Source organism: Polypterus senegalus, chromosome 16 (assembly GCF_016835505.1).
Source record: "Polypterus senegalus isolate Bchr_013 chromosome 16, ASM1683550v1, whole genome shotgun sequence".
In the NCBI taxonomy this organism is placed as follows: Eukaryota; Metazoa; Chordata; class Cladistia; order Polypteriformes; family Polypteridae; genus Polypterus; species Polypterus senegalus.
Window position 1 is genome coordinate 30,392,791 of NC_053169.1, and position 16,881 is coordinate 30,409,671.

Consider the following 16,881-nt stretch of genomic DNA (forward strand, 5'->3'; position numbering starts at 1 on the left):
TACATCACCCAAAAAGCTCATGTTTTGAACACTTACATTATTAAAAATTGTTAGCAAACAACATCAGAAAAATTTATTAACAGGCTGTGTATAGGCATATTTTATCAGAATGTTTTATCATTAATGTTACCTATGAGCACCAGCATATACTGTAGCACAGTTAAATGATGAATACTAGTTTCAGAGTTAAAAAAAGAAAAATTCCTGGATACACTGACTTATTTGTTGCCTGATTATATGGATGTTTTACTTCATTCCACATAGAGAGTAGCATAAATGTAAAGCTTGACCTGTAAACTAACAGATCTATTAAACACAAAATGTGACACCTTGCTTTATTTAGGTCAGATAGATGTTCTTAGTGTATTTTTCTACTGTGCCTAATCATTGCATTTTTTACCATTAGTACTGTCATGCTATCCCTACCTAATTCAAATGTTTCAACATATTTTACATTTTACTTTAATAATAGGAAAAAATACATCACACTAATTGTGTGTTCAAAATGATCTTTTTAATAGAAATTTCAGCAGTTAAATTATCTTAGTAGCAACACTTCTTCAATTTTTGTGAATATGAAAATAATTTGAGATGTGTTCTTTGCAAGCCTGCACAACTGTCTCTCATTTTCTGCTAAAAACACGAATGTATCAGTCACAGAACTGTAATGCTTTACAAAAAGCAAACTGTAGCATATAAGTGTAACTGACATTTCTAAATTGGTATTTTGTAACCAAATGTGCCCTGGTATGGACAAGCAACTCATCCAGCGTTGGTTGTTACTTTAAGCTCAATGCTGCTGGAATGACCTTAAACTAAACTGGATAAGAAAGGTAGAAAAAGGACGGATGGATGGGTGGGTTTCTGTTTTCCCAAAATGGTTTGAATTTCCAAAATTATTATTTCCCTTAAAAACAACGTAGAGGACTTGAACTTTCCACAATTCAGAAATGTGGGAAAAACACATTAAAGAACAGCAATAACAATATCACAAAAAACTGATTTCTCTATTATAAAAACAAATCTTGGGAGGGAGACTAGGGAGACGAGACGTGATCTTCTTGGAAGACAATTTGACGTCCTGCGAGAGACACTTTAACGCCACGTGAGACAAGGCAGTGAGACAACATTTAAAACAAGTTAACGGACATCTAACCTAGTAGTTGTTTGAATGCTTTTGGCAGTCCTGCCACGTGCAAAAGTTCGCTGATGACACTGCTATTGTGGGCTGCATCAGGAGTGGGCAGGAGGAGGAGTACAGAAAGTTAATCAAAGACTTTGTTAAATGGTGCGACTCAAACCACTTACACCTTAACACCAGCAAGACCAAGAAGCTGGTGGTGGATTTTAGGAGGCCCAGGCTCCTCATGGACCCTGTGATCATCAGAGGTGACTGTGTGCAGAGGGTGCAGACCTATAAATATCTGGGAGTGCAGCTGGATGACAAATTGGACTGGTCTGCCAATACTGATGCTCTATGTAAGAAAGGTCAGAGCAGACTATACTTTCTGAGAAGGTTGGCATCCTTCAACATCTGCTTTAAGATGCTGCAGATGTTCTACCAGACGGTTGTGGCGAGTGCCCTCTTCTACGCGGTGGTGTGCTGGGGTGGCAGCATAAAGATGAAAGACGCCTCACGCCTGGACGAACTTGTTAAGAAGGCAGGCTCTATTGTAGGAGTAAAGTTGGACAGTTTAACATCTGTGGCAGAGCGATGGGCACTAAGCAAACTCCTGTCAATCATGAATAATCCACTGCATCCACTTAACAGTGTCATCTCGAGACAGAGGAGCAGCTTCAGCGACAGACTGCTGTTACTGTCCTGCTCCACTGACAGACTGAGGAGATCGTTCCTCCCTCACACTATGCAACTCTTCAATTCCACCCGGGGGAGTAAATGCTTACATTAATTTTCTTTTTCTTTTTCATTTTTATTACTATTTAATTTAATATTGTTTCTTTGTATCAGTATACTGCTGCTGGATTATGTGAATTTCCCCTTAGGATTAATAAAGTATGTATGTATGTATGTATGTATGTATGTATGTATGTATGTATGTCGTATGTATGTATGTATGTATGTATGTATGTATGTATGTATGTATGTATGTATGTATGTATGTATGTATGTATGTATGTATGTATCTATCTATCTATCTATCTATCTATCTATCTATCTAACGTAATGTGAATAAGTGAGTGACTGATAGAGTGTCCAGAAGTGAAAGAGGGAGTGTGTCTGTTAAAGTGTGTGAGGTGTTTGTTTACTGGAAATGGAGTCTTTGTTACTGTGGCGCCTGTCCCAAATGTATTTCCTCTGCGAGTATTTTGCCCCATTTCAAACAATCAGAGGCATTAAATTATGAGCACCAAAGATAAAACAAAATACCAGGACCTAACTGTGCCAAACCCTTAGCAAGACAATGCAGAATAGAAGGAGATCTATTGCAAATTGCAGCCTGACATCCAAGTAAAATTAGGGCATTGGTAAATAGTTTGGATGATTCTTTAGACATATCTGAATTTTTTTTTAACAAGACATGGCATTTACCCTGACTAGAAAGGATGTTCATTAGAAGCTTAACATACCTCATCAGCAGCCATAACAATAGCTCCTGCAATCTTGGGGTCTAAGCCATAGTCCTTGTTGACTTCAGCTGCTGCTTTTTTCAGAATGCCAAAAGCCTTAATCACTTGGATCTGAAATGCATTAGAAGGGGAGTGATAAACAGATAATTTGCAGAAGAAATGCATGTACTTGGTAAAACATAATTACACACAAAGGAATATAATACAATGGGCAGTACTAAAGCAATAAAATGTTATCTGACATAACAATACTGCGTGTGTGTGTGAAACTGACACCTTTAAAGTGATTTTTACACTGATAATGCTTAACCAATGCTAACAAAGTCAAACCCCTTACTTAATATTAATGTCCTCAAAACTAAACACTAAGATCACTTAGTTTACATAGATATACAACAACGATTTAAAGCTAGTTTATAGAGCATACATTATATGTTCTTGTAAAAAAAAAACAACAAAAGATATTTTAGAAACTAAAACTACAAGATTTTTGTTTAGGGGCTAATAGGTGTACAAAGCTCTGCAACACCTGAAAAAAGGCATGAATGGGTACTCAACATACTGTAGAACTGAAATATGAATGCCTTTCAGTTTTTTGCTTATTTGAAATCAGTAAAGCAAAAGTGTGGCCTAAAAAAGAACTTTGTGCAGCAAAGCAGTTGGGGTCCTACATATTTATTTGTGATTTCAATTGAATTTTAAAAACAAAGCAAGATTAAACACTGATATTAGGCAGATGACTTCTGGAGCTGTTTGGCCAGTTTACATATATGTGAAGATATAATAAAATGATACATCCATCCATCCATTATCCAACCCGCTATATCCTAACTACAGGATCACGGGGGTCTGCTGGAGCCCATCCCAGCCAACACAGGGTCCAAGGCAGGAAACAAACCCTGGGCGGGGCGCTAGCCCACCGCAGGGTACACACACACCAAGCACACACTAGGGACAATTTAGAATCACCAATGCACCTAACCTGCATGTCTTTGGACTATGGGAGGAAACTGGAGTACCCAGTGGAAACCCACGCAAACATGGGGAGAACATGCAAACTCCAAGCAGGGAGGGCGCAGGAAGTGAACCCGGATCTCCTAACTACGAAGCAGCAGTGCTACCACTGAGCCACCCTACATACATTTTATATATTTTTGTAAAATTTAAACTTACAGGCATCCTTTCTGTTACACCACCAATTTTAAAGTTCAGTGTAGATCTGACCGTCTGGGCACCATAATACTTGTCACTTGGCACTTGTAGTTCACCAAAAGTATCACGCTCAATTCTGAAAGTGGTAGAGCTTGCCTGTGTGAGGGGATGCAAAAATAAAGAAAACAAGTTCATATACACATACATAAAGCAATCTGTAAATAAGAGTATTACACACTGAGACTACATTTGGGAAAGCAAAGAATGATCAGGCAGCTTTCAGAAGTCCAACTCAGAACCCTGCCCTCAGCCTTAATCAAAAAAAAAGTGGAATGATATTTGTATTTGTAGTCTACCAAGGTTATATTTAATTAATTTTATATAACTATACATTGATGAGTGAGCGTGGTTGTACACAAATATGAATTGTGATGGACTGTGGCACCATCCTTGTTTGCTTCCTGCCTTATGTCAACCAAATGCTGCTGGGAGAGTAGTAACCTTAAACTAGATAATCAGGTTTAAAGAAATAATGAATAAGAACAATATAACATTCTTTATTCTACTGAACCCAGTTCAGTGCTATGGAGGCTGGAGCTTATCACTGCAGCACTGCTTGCAAGGCAGGAAGTCAGTAGAGCTCAGGTGGGTGAAAATATTAACTGTTGCTATTTATGTTATTCACTTTCTACTTTGTTTTCTGACTGGGTTAACAAATCTGTGTCTTTATGTGTCTATTAATTCCCAGCATGTACAGTATTTAGCAATCAGTAAAATCTATACATGCATTTTACTGAGATATTGCATGATTTATTGTGCATTCGGAGTCAATAAATATAATAAAATGAACAGAAGAGCACCTCAGTAATGTATCAGACTTAAGGCAACGTGTCTATCTAAAGGCCAAGTCACATCAGACAGCTTTCAAAGCAATTTTCAGTTGTAGGCTTCACTTACAAATTTTAACAAGTTGGAGGTAGTCAGCAGCATGATCCCATAATTCAGTCACATAATATGAAATGTACAGCAATTCACTCCAACTAGTCTTCAACTATCCCTGACTAAATCAAACATCCACCATTAATTATTGCTGTTTAATCTAATTCAATTGTAAATGTGTCTTTAAAAGGATTTTTCACTACTTTTAGACTGACAGGTCTAATACAGACAACTGATAAGGGGGCTTACTATTATTTCTACAGAAATTATTAATGGCAGAATACGTTTTACTTTTAATTAAGATTTGTTTAAACCGTCATCTGCTTTTGCCATCTCTGCATTGTACAATTCATATAATGCAGTGATAAGGAATAAGGAACACAGGAAGAGAAGCTTGCCTTTCTGATTTCTTGTGTATTTACAGGCCATGACAGATTGGGCAAAAAAAAAAAATGGCTGAGACTGCGGCTGAACTTGTTGTACCTCTTGACCCTTCATATTGGTTCCATCATGCAGCATGTTATTGGCTGTCACAAAAAGGGGCAAGCACAACTGTTCTGAAAGGTTGACATGCAATCACTAACTGTGAAATGCCCTTTGATTTTCTGTTATGCAAACTGATATGTTCCAGCGATGAAATCAGCTACGGAGTCGGCGAATCTAACACTCCCAACGACTAGAAGTCACAAAAAGTGACATTGGCTTAAGAGACAGCGTGGCAGACACATGTGCTTCACAAACTAATTTTCATGTGTGTGTGTGTAAGTGTGCCTTATGATGGATTTCCACCCTGTTCAGGATTCAAATTTAACCACAAACCTGTTAAAGAGAAACCAGGATGGATGGATTAGTTGTCAACTGACCAAAATTCAACAATTAATTAATGGACCGATATTGTTGGGTTCCACTTATGTTAATTGGTTTCAAATTACTATTTCCTGTCTGTTTAAACAAATCTGTGTCTATGTGTACTCAGTATGTAAATAGTATAGGGTGGTCCAGATCTAATTATGCAATTTTCATTACACTATAACTTATTAAGTTTATTACATAGAAAATCACCCGAAAAATCTTGGACCATCGAGAAGTCACGAAGAAGAATCGTCGCTGCATAAATCCCTGTGATCATCAGACGTGACTGCGTGCAGAGGGTGCAGACCTATAAATACGTGGGAGTGCAGCTGGATGATAAATTGTATTGGACTGCCAATACAGATGCTCTGTGCAAGAGAGGACAGAACCGACTATACTTCCTTAGAATGCTGGAGTCCTTCAACATCTGCAATAAGATGCTGCAGATGTTCTATCAGACAGTTGTGGCGAGTGCCCTCTTCTACACGGTGGTGTGCTGGGGAGGCAGCATAAAGAAGAAGGACGCCTCACACCTGGACAAACTGGTGAGGAAGGCAGGCTCTATTGTAGGAATGAAGCTGGACAGTTTAACTTCTGTGGCAGAGCGATGGGCGCTGAGCAGGCCCCTGTCAATCATGGAGAATCCACTGCATCCACTTAACAGTGTCATCTCCAGACAGCGGAGTAGCTTCAGTGACAGACTGCTGTTATTGTCCTGCTCCACTGACAGACTGAGGAGACCGTTCCTCCCCCACACTATGCAACTCTTCAATTCCACCCATTGGTGGGGGTTTTGAGTAGTAAACGTTAACATTATTCAAAGTTATTGTCTGTTTTTACCTGCATTTTTATCACTCTTTAATTTAATATTGTTTTTTGTATCAGTGTGCTGCTGCTGGAGTATGTGAATTTCCCCTTGGGATAAATAAAGTATCTAAATCAAAGTCATCCAGACGATCTGGGTCTGCATAATTAGATCTGGACCACCCTGTAACTTCTAAAGTTTGTATTACCTTAGTGTTGTTTGAGGGAGGGTTTGAGTGGAAAGCTGACATTTACTTCCTGTACTGAAATCAATATGCTTGTACCATACCATTTAAAAATTTCTATTTTTCCAATACCAGTATACCCTGCAACCTTACTGCACTCACACAAGTCTAGTTTAGTATAACTAAACATGTTTTTGGGATGTGAGACATGCAGAATTCAAACCCAGAAAACTGAACTCATGAACCAGCTGCTAAACACAGACCACCATGAAATAAAAAACAAACAATTTAGCACAAAAAAAATTCAGGCCAGTATTTTTCCAAGTTTAGTCCTTCAGGACCCCCACTGCTAAAGGTTTTTATTTCAAACACTTTCACATTCAGTGCATCATTCTTACTTTTAAATTAACAATGTTTTTAATTATTTGGCCTACAGATATTTCTCAGAAATTCATTAATATTTATACTCTTTGCCATGGCTCTAAATGCTTACCTTTTCTGTTTTATTTCCTTTTCCTTTAATATTTTAGGTAGAGTTTACTGTCATGAGTGCTGTCATAAAACGGGCCCGGTTAAAGCCCATTGAGGTATTCCTTGTGTGATTTTGGGCTATACAAGATTTGTTGATGTTGTAATGGTAGGCAACAGCTGATGATCAGCAATGAGGAGTGCAGACTGAGGTGCAAACAACATAGGAAGCTAATGGAGATCAATCACCTTACTTGTTTGCTTATTAAAAAAAACTTTTGTTGCAAATACTGTAAATATGTCACCAAAGCAATTGCTCTCCTTAAGCCTTCAGTAACTGAATACAATTAAAGGAGCTAAATCTATTGGACAGGATGAATTAAAAACAAATAACAAAAGGAAACCTTTATATTTTAGCAAAAATGGATTAAGAAATTACATCTTTAATTAAAAAAAAACCTTAAGATTAATTCAAAGTAAGAATGATGCACTGATTTTGAACTGGATTGGAGTAAAAACCATAAAACACAGGGGTGTTTCAGAGCAAAACCTGGGAATCACTGGTTAGGACAAAAATGTGTTTTTTAATAAAAGGTAAAGGTGAATCACATGTGTTTTTCAGCAGTGCACAATCAGAGAATTCTTGCACCCTGTCCCTCCCTTAAAGTGAGTGTTAAATTTATTTTAGGAAACAACACATTCTGCCAAACAGATCAAAGGGCACATGAAGCAATGGAAAACAGAGCATTTAATTAATTTAACAGAGAACTAAGTTGCTCAGGCCAGAAGAGGACATGCTGACTACAGAAATCAGTTATTTAACTGGTTGAGATAGGCTTGAAGGAGGCTAGGAAGAGTTACAGGGATGTTTTCCAGTACTGCAACTTTAGCTACAAAGCCTAACAGCCATATTTTGAAAGCATAACTAATGATTCATGCAACAACAATGCAAATTATTAAAAACAGAAATGCATTAAATCGGTCTATCTTTCCAACACTACTTATGAATGGAGGTGCAGGAGGTAGAATGGCTGACTCGCAGTTCAAAGGTGCTGTGATCGAATCCTGACCTGGTCATTCTGTGAGGGTCTGCATGTGCCCTCCACATTTATGTGGTCCCTTCCACAGTCCAAATACGGGCAGGTAAGATTGATTGGACATGTGCGAGTGTATGTACGTGACTGTGCACTGCTTTGGCTGGTACTCCAGTTTCTTCCTACTCAAAAGATGTATATATTATTTTATGTGGTGACCCTAAACTTGCCTTGTTTGGGCTTACATGTGCGTTTGCTTTAAGATGGACTGCTCTATCATAGTGGACTGATTCTTACTTTTTCTTGCATGCCTATGAGCTATCATGTCTGTCTGCTGCTCAGTTTCACTATGCTGTTGCTCTTCTTTTTCCTTCTGCTACTATGGTGATAATTACTTAGTTTTGCAATTACTTTGCCATAAACAGAAAAGCACAGGTCATTTTGTTGTCCTTTGTTTATGTTGAATGAAGTTGATGTTTGATCTACACTAATAAAAGGCAAAGCCCTCACTGGCTGGCTCACTCACTCACTCACTCACTCATCACTAATTCTCCAACTTCCCATGTAGGTAGAAGGCTGAAATTTGGCAGGCGTATTCCTTACAGCTTACTTACAAAAGTTAAGCAGGTTTCATTTCGAAATTCTACACATAACGGTCGATAACGGTCGACAACGTCCGCCATGTTGAACTTTCTTATTTATGGCTCCATCTTCACGAAATTTGGTAGGCGGCTTCCCTGTGCTAACCGAAACCAATGTACGTACTTATTTTGATGGTATGACGCCACTGTCGACCGGCATATTGAACTTTCCAACGTCACTAATTTTCCAACTTCCCGTGTAGGTAGAAGGCTGAAATTTGGCAGGCTCATTCCTTACAGCTTACTTACAAAAGTTAAGCAGGTTTCATTTCGAAATTCTAAGCGTAACGGTCATAACGGTCAACAACGTCTACCATGTTGAACTTTCTTATTCATGGCCCCATCTTCACGAAATTTGGTACGCAGCTTCCCTGCGCTAACCAAAACCAATGTACGTACTTATTTCGGTGGTATGTCAGCCACCATATTGAACTTTCCAACGTCACTAATTCTTCAACTTCACGTGTAGGTAGAAGGCTGAAATTTGGTACTTATTTCGGTGGTATGATGCCACTGTGGGCCGCCATATTGAACTTTTCAACGGTCTTTGTTACTTATGGGCCCATCTTCAAGAAATTTGGTACGCGGGTTCCCAACTCTAACTGAATCCTACTTACGTACATATATGCGTCCATAGCCTGCAGCTCGGTCACCGTGTGAGGCGGTGTTGGGTCCCCCATCCCAACGCCTCCCACGTTGTTGGCTGCCTGCCTATATAAGGCCGTCCGTCACTCCAGTCTCTACATTCCCTTCCTTGCTTCGCCACGGGATTCACGTCTCCCTGCTGATAACTACAGCTTTTTTATTTAATCCACGGCTTCTCCGCTGTTTTATTGTTCATTTATTACGATTATAGTTATTTTTTAGGTATTTTAGACTTACTTTACATTGTTCAGGTACCCATTTCTTTTATCATTCCAACTGTATCCCCATTAACATGTCTATCGAGGTGATCACCATCGATCAAAGAACTGTCACTTACCGAGTGGTTTCCATGCCCAGAGATGGCACCTGCCTTTTCCATTCTCTTTCTTACATATTGCACGGCCATATCAGGCTCACTCTTGATATCCGGAGGAACATTGTGTCTTATGTATTGAATGACTGGGACAGGTTCAAGGTGTGGACTGATGACGGTACAGGAGATAATTATACTACACAGGAGCACTAGAAGATTGAAATGCTTAAGCCCTTCACCTATGGTTCTACATGTGAGTTGATGGCTGCCAGTGAATTGTTCGGTTGTCGCTTTCAAGTGTACCGAAATGGCCAAATATTTTACACCTTTTCGACAACCGCCAATGCCTCTTAAACATCTTAGACTCACAGGTGACGATTTCAGTAGTGGACACTTTGATGTTTATGAATGTTTAAACTCTCAAAAGCTGGATGTGAAGTTATCGATGAAACTGTTTGTATACTTACAACGCTTGACAGATGCCGAATGTCACTTCAACATAACAAGTCCTGCAAATACTGTCGTAATTGAAACAAATCATGAAACTCAAACCGATTATGACAGCAGCAATCCAAGCTGTGAGATTTGAAACAAGATTACTGTTCACATGGCCAACTGTACGTTGCATGCTCAAGAGTAAGCTCAGCGCACAGCTTGGTCATATTACAACCGGAGGGCCGAACTCACAATGTGGTACACAAAGAGATCCTTAACAAATAATTATTGGTATATTTTCCCTCAGTTTAAAAAGGTTTAATTTTCTTCTTAATAAAAATATTAAGGCAGTACTTCGCCGCTGCGAAGCGTGGGTATTTTGCTAGTGAGCAATAAACACAACACTTACGCTTGATTATGAATTCTGAACATGTATGTGTGGTGTCCTGAAGGATTATCAACAGATGTATGTTCTAGAGGATTATCAATAGGTGGGCTTGTGAGGACCGTGCTTTACCTAGACATGTATGATCCATCGTGTTTGCCTGCTGGTCAAATGGTTCATATTCAGGATTACTTTCAGCTTGTCTATATACTTCACTGTCTTATCTTCTTATTCGTTTTCATTCTTCATAAAGTAATTGGTCTCTTCGATTTGCTTGGAGCTCAGCAGATGGTGCTGGTGTTCTTTTTCTGTTAACCATGCCATTTGTTTTTGAGATCACTTTGTCATAATAAACCCACAATGGCAGGTCACATTGCCGAGGATGCTGCTACTTCAATTTTTGTTTATTGTTTTTTTTTTTTTTTTTTTAACATATCACATCAGATATGCTACAGGTTTTTATTTCAATCAATTTTACAATCAATGCATCATTCTTACCCTTAAATTAATCCTACTTTTAGTTATTTGGCCTACAGATATTTCTCAGAAATTCATTAATATGCCATGGCTCTGAATCCTAACTTCTTCTGTTTTATTTCTTTTCCTTTATCATTTTAGGTAGAGTTTGCTCCCTTAAGGCTGGGGGTGCTGTTGAAAAATGGGCCCAGATAAAGCCCATTGAGGCATTCCTTATGTCATTTTGGGCTATACAAAAATAAATTGTTGTTGTTGCTGTAATGGTAGCCAACAGCTGATGATCAGCAATGATCAGTGCAGACAGATGTGCAAACAACATAGGAAGCTAATGGCGCCCGATCACCTTACTTGTTTGCTCATTAAAAAAAGCTTTTGTTGCAAATAAATATGGCACCGAATTAATTGCTCTCCTTAAGCCTTCAGTACCTGAATACAATTAAAGGAGAAAACTCTATAGGAAAGGGTGAATTAAAAACAAAATGGCAAAGAAAACATTTCATATTCTGACAAAAAGAGATTAGGAAATGACATCTTATTAGAAAAAATAATAAACCCACAATGGCAGGTCACATTGCAGAGGATGCCGCTACTTCCATTTTGTTTTTAGAACATATCACATCAGAAGCTTTCAAGGTTGACCAACATCAAGGTTCTAACCCCAGTAGCAGTGACAGATGGACACACCTTAGGATTATAATAATATATTCCTATGCATTTACTGAAATAAACCATATTACACTTGAATATTTATTTGTTAACTGATTACTTCTATGGAAATTTGCATTTTAAAAATCTATGCAGTTCACCTACCACAAAGAAAAAAATATAAAAATAAACTGACCCATTCCATATTTTCTTAAATATGCATTGCTTCCTACAAATTGCACTCTTTTGTGTCTGCCTACAAGTCAGTTTTTAAAAAGGAGTCATGTAAGAGTTGAAACACTTTTGTTAGTTACCTCACCACCTTACCTGACATAAGATGTGTCACCCAACTTTGCCTAAGAAATTTCATAGGACAGTGGGCCTCAGTCATTGTGTCATCACTTAGTTGGATATATTAGACATACTACGTAACTAAGTACTTTTCTGTATAAAATATTTGTTAGGTTTTTACCAAAGTTTAATATTATTGGCAGGCGGTGTGGTGTAGAGGTTAAGGTTATGGACTTTAAACCCTAACGCTGTGGATTCAAATTCTGCTACTGACATTGCGTGACCATAATCACATCACTTCACCTGCCTGTACTCCAGTTGATAAAACAAATGAAATGAAACCAATTGTATCGCAAATGATGCAAGTCACCTTGGATAAAGGTGTCACTCAATCAATAATAAAATTATTTGGTCACTGGAGTTGCTTACTCTTGAAGGTGATATGTGTAATTGCACATGAGTAAAACTTTCCAGCATTAGATGAACTTCTGCTTTTCCTAGTGACTTTGCATTTGTTGATGGTCATTGCAAAATGCAACTTTACAGGAAAGTGTATTATTCTTTTGAATCGAAACGAGTAATCAGTAGTTAAAAATACAGGAAAGCCAAGTATATCTTGAAGAAATGCTCAAAGGTGTGAAAAGAAAGTACTCGGATAAGCTGCAGGAACAACTGTCTGCAAATGACAGCGCATCAGTCTGGAGAGGCCTTAAACATTTCACAAATTACAAGAAATAAACATTAAACAGTTCTGTTGATCCCAGTCTGGCTAATCAGTCTTACAGTGTCTCTGAAAGACACTGGGACAAAAATCTACCTGACGGTCTCACTGTTACTACTGTACACTCCTCTTCTTTTCAGTGTCCCCCTCCTGACAACACCACAAAAGAAATCTGTAGCTTATTCAAAAAGTAAGATATTAAAAAAGCTGCAGGTCCAGACCTTATTTCCCCTTCCTCACTCAGCAACTGTGTAAACCACCTGTCTACAGTATTTGCAGACATTTTCAACCAATCTCTGGATCTATGCACTGTTCCTGCCTGCATTAAGACCTCCACCATCATTCCAGTTGCAAAAAAAAAAAAATCAAAGTTCTCAAGCCTAGATGGCTACAGACCAGTAGCTTTAACATCTGTGGTAATAAAAACCTTATAACATCTTATTCTGAATTACCTCAAGAATATTACAAAAGACTTCCTGGATCCATTTCAGTTTGCATACCGAGCTAACCGGTCTGTGAACCATGAAATTAATTTAGGTCTGAGCTTTATTTTCCAGCACCTTGATAAGCCAGGGACATATGTGAGGATCGTGTTTGTGGACTTTAGCTCTGCTTTCAATACAATCATTCTAGATGTCCTAGATAAGAAAGACACCCAGTCTGACCTGACTATTGATCAAAGATTTTTTTGCAGATAGGAAATTGTACGTGCGGTTGGGCATAAACATGTCTGACCCACTAACCCTTAGTACCTGTGCAACGCAGGGATGTGTCCTTTCCTTGCTACATACAATATGTTTTAATCCTTTATTTGCCATATACAATTTTGTCTATTATGAATTCGAAATTTTTCGCTTACTAACCCAAATTACTCTGACTGTTCCTCTCTGTTAAACTTCATAAATGTGCATATGACATAACACTAATAGGGTTCATTTCAACAAATGATGATTCCATATGCAGACAAGAGGTGGAAAATCTGATATTGTGCTGCCATAACAATTTGGACCTTAATACTCAAAACAATCACTCAGTCGCCTGCTCACCTATCACTTGCTATAAATGGCTCAGCCATTGGAATGACTGAATCATTCAAGTTTCTGGGATCTGTGGTGTCACAAAACCTGAAGTGGAACAATAACATCACATGCATTATTAAGGAAGCTCATCAGAGAATCTCCTTTTTGCATTACCTGAGGAAATTCAATCTCCCTCAAGCAATATCGGTCCAATTCTACACAGCCACTCTGACCTCGTCTATAACTGCTTGGATTTTGGCGCTGCCTCTGTTCAGGCTAATGCCAATCTATCTGCGATGCATCATCAAAGACTGTGAAAGTATCATTCATAGGCTGAAACTTACCGCACCCCCACGTTACCCACGTAACACCTGGCCGTGGCAGATAGATAGTAATTTCTGGATGGTGTTAGTGGGTCATGTGTCTGCCTGGGGGGCTGCCAACCAGGATTCCGAGCTGTTTTGTCGTGTTGTGGGTGTGGCAACGCACTGTATCAGTGCATGCTCCCCAACCTGACCTGACCTTACTTATTACATATTTAAAATTCTAAATATCTAAATTATTAATAGAAAAATCACATAATATTGTAATTGTCCTTTTATATTCTTTTTAAAGAAACAGTCATTGGAGTTGAGCAACTAATCAGTCCATTCCATACTGTACAGTTTGTATCATTTGTATGTGACAAATAAAATTGATTTGATTTGGAGTGGTATTCAGGTAGTGGATGTGGAGGTGGTGCACTGCTACAGGTACTTAGGGGTCCACATCAATGACAGGCTGGGTTAACCTTGTAACACAGACTACAAAAGTAAGGGAAAAGCAGACTCTTTTTTTCTCTAAGAGACTGCATTTATTTAATGTGGCTTGTGACATCCTTTACATGTTTTACAGCTCTGTGATGGCCAGTGTGATTTTCTATTCTATGGTGTGCTGGGCCTGTAACTTCACCTTAGGAGATAAAATGAGCAAATGACTAATGATTAGTAACTGATTGAATCAGATTACTAATAGCTGATTTTTTTTTTTCTCTCCTAAATATTTTTTTTAGTGCAGAGCTCTAGTTTAGATAACAAATCTATGTATTTATATCAAACAGGTGTTTTCCGCCTAACTATAAGACTTGAAATAAAATCATTTTTAAATTGACCCAACTATTCAGTATTCTGTGAACTTTTCTCAGGATCATCCCACACATGACAGGAACCAACGACCACCATCACACCCATACTGAAGAAGTCCACTGTCTCTTGCCTCAATGCCTATTGCACTATAGCACACACACCGTTTATCATAAAGTGCTTCGAGAGCCTAATCTTGCGTCACCTGAAAGCCTGACTTTCCATATTACATGACCCTCTCAGGTTTACCTATCAATTAAACTGTTCAACTGAGGATATTATATAATCTACTCTTCATCTGACTTTAAGAGACACGTATGCTAGAATGCTGGTCATAGACTTCAGTTCAGCATTCAGCACCATTATCCCACAGAAGCTCATAAAGAAGTGAAGTCTGCTAGGCTGCAACTCTTCCCTATGCAACTGAATCCTGGACTTCCTGACAGCGAGACTCCAAGCACCCCACATCTCCAGCATGATCGAACTGACCACTGGTTCCCCCCAGAACTGAATACTCAGTGTACTGTACTTCTTCTGTCTGCTCTGCTGACATACATCTCTACCACCATCATTAGGTTTGTGCACCTAGTAGCTAACCTTACTTGTTAGTTAACACCACCTCCATAGCCAAGAACGCACAACATCATCTCAACTTCCTACCACATTCTACAGGGGCACCATCGAGAGAGTTCTGACCAGTTGCATCACCAAATGGTTTAGGAACTGCAATGTCTTTGACCACAAGGTCCTGCAATGGATAGTACAGATCACTGAAGCCTCTCTGCCATCCTTTAAACATATTATCTTTATTATGTATTGCATCTGCAAAGCCTACAGAACTGTGGAGGTCCATTCCTACAGTTTCTTTGTCCTACTTCCATCTGGCAGAGGGTTCTGTAGCATTACAACCAGTTCTGCCATGTCCTGCAACAACTTTTAACCCTCACCTCAGATCTGCTCCTAGTAGGTTTGTAATATTGCTGTTTTTATTATTACTGTTATTATTTGTTACTGTCTATTTCAAATTATTAATATCTATACAATTACCTATTATTTACCTATTTATAGCACAGTATAGTTCTTCACTTCCCTTGCACTTGTCCTGTATTTATGTATGTGTTGCATCATGGTCGTGGGGAATGTTATTTTGTCACATTATATGCTTCAATAATGTGTATGGATTATATGACAATAAAGCTATTTGACTTGATTGGGCAGCAGTCCATTGCATGGCCACTTCACACACACACAAAGCCACCTTACAAACACCAGTTAACCATTACATAGGACTTTGGAATGTGGTAATGAGACGGGTCAATATGGGGAGAACATTCAAATTCCACACGACTACTGATCAGGCATGAGGTACTAATGGCAATCACTGCGCCACCGTGCCGATCACAGTTAAAACATTTTTGAAACATATTTAAACATTTACTAATACAAAATAAAATCACTTTTTAAACCCCACGATGCATGCCTATGGTAAATGTACTAATGCCAACATCATGACCGAATGCCATTTCATAACAAGGAGATTTGAGTCGCTCTGCATGTATTAATTTTAATTACAGTAATTTATGTAACCTTGAATATTGCTACTTTTGCAAACGCATGGGCGTGCCACCTTAGTTGTGCTTAGATCGCCCTGCTTGCACGTTCACCATGAGTCCGAGACGAACTTCAAACACCTTAATAACGAATTAAAGGTCATTTTGAGGCCGCTCGGCGACAAGCGCTATTGCTCGCACCACAGACGAGCTTTATCAAGTCCCACTCACCATTCTGTACCAGGCCAACGGGCACGGTCGTTTACTGATCGCACTGTTCTGTACTGTTACGAGGTTCCTGCTAGCCCGTAACAGGCTTCTGAGACAACGGTGCATGGCGCTGTGTTTAATTCTGTTCAGGCCGAAGCGGACAGGCTGCAAAGCGCACGCCCACAACTGAAGGAGGAGGAACCTTACGACACCAAAGCTAAAGGAGCCGCTGAAGAGGAGGGAACATTTGAGAGGGTGCACACAGCGGACGAGAAAAGGAAGAAGAGGATGATATGTGGGCTGCACCAGGAAGTTCTGGGAGTTGGCGTGTGCATGCGGTGTTGGGATTGTTGTGATACGGCTGTGTTAACGGCGCGGAGATTGTTGTATCGTCTTTGAAATTGG

At 39.0% G+C, this 16,881-nt stretch overlaps 1 protein-coding gene across 1 annotated transcript in view; it reads right to left on the bottom strand.

The window, feature by feature from the left end:
- The window catches only part of fh (fumarate hydratase), a 60,609-nt gene extending 43,937 nt beyond the window's left edge, over window positions 1–16,672 (bottom strand). Inside the window, exons 1-3 of the mRNA XM_039738025.1 lie at window positions 16,498–16,672; window positions 3,763–3,897; window positions 2,590–2,700 (exon numbers count right to left, since the gene is read on the bottom strand). Coding sequence (XP_039593959.1) covers window positions 2,590–2,700; window positions 3,763–3,897; window positions 16,498–16,602 — 351 coding nt within the window. The 5' untranslated portion in view covers window positions 16,603–16,672. The remainder of the gene's footprint in view (window positions 1–2,589; window positions 2,701–3,762; window positions 3,898–16,497) is intronic.
- Window positions 16,673–16,881: the final 209 nt, after the last annotated feature.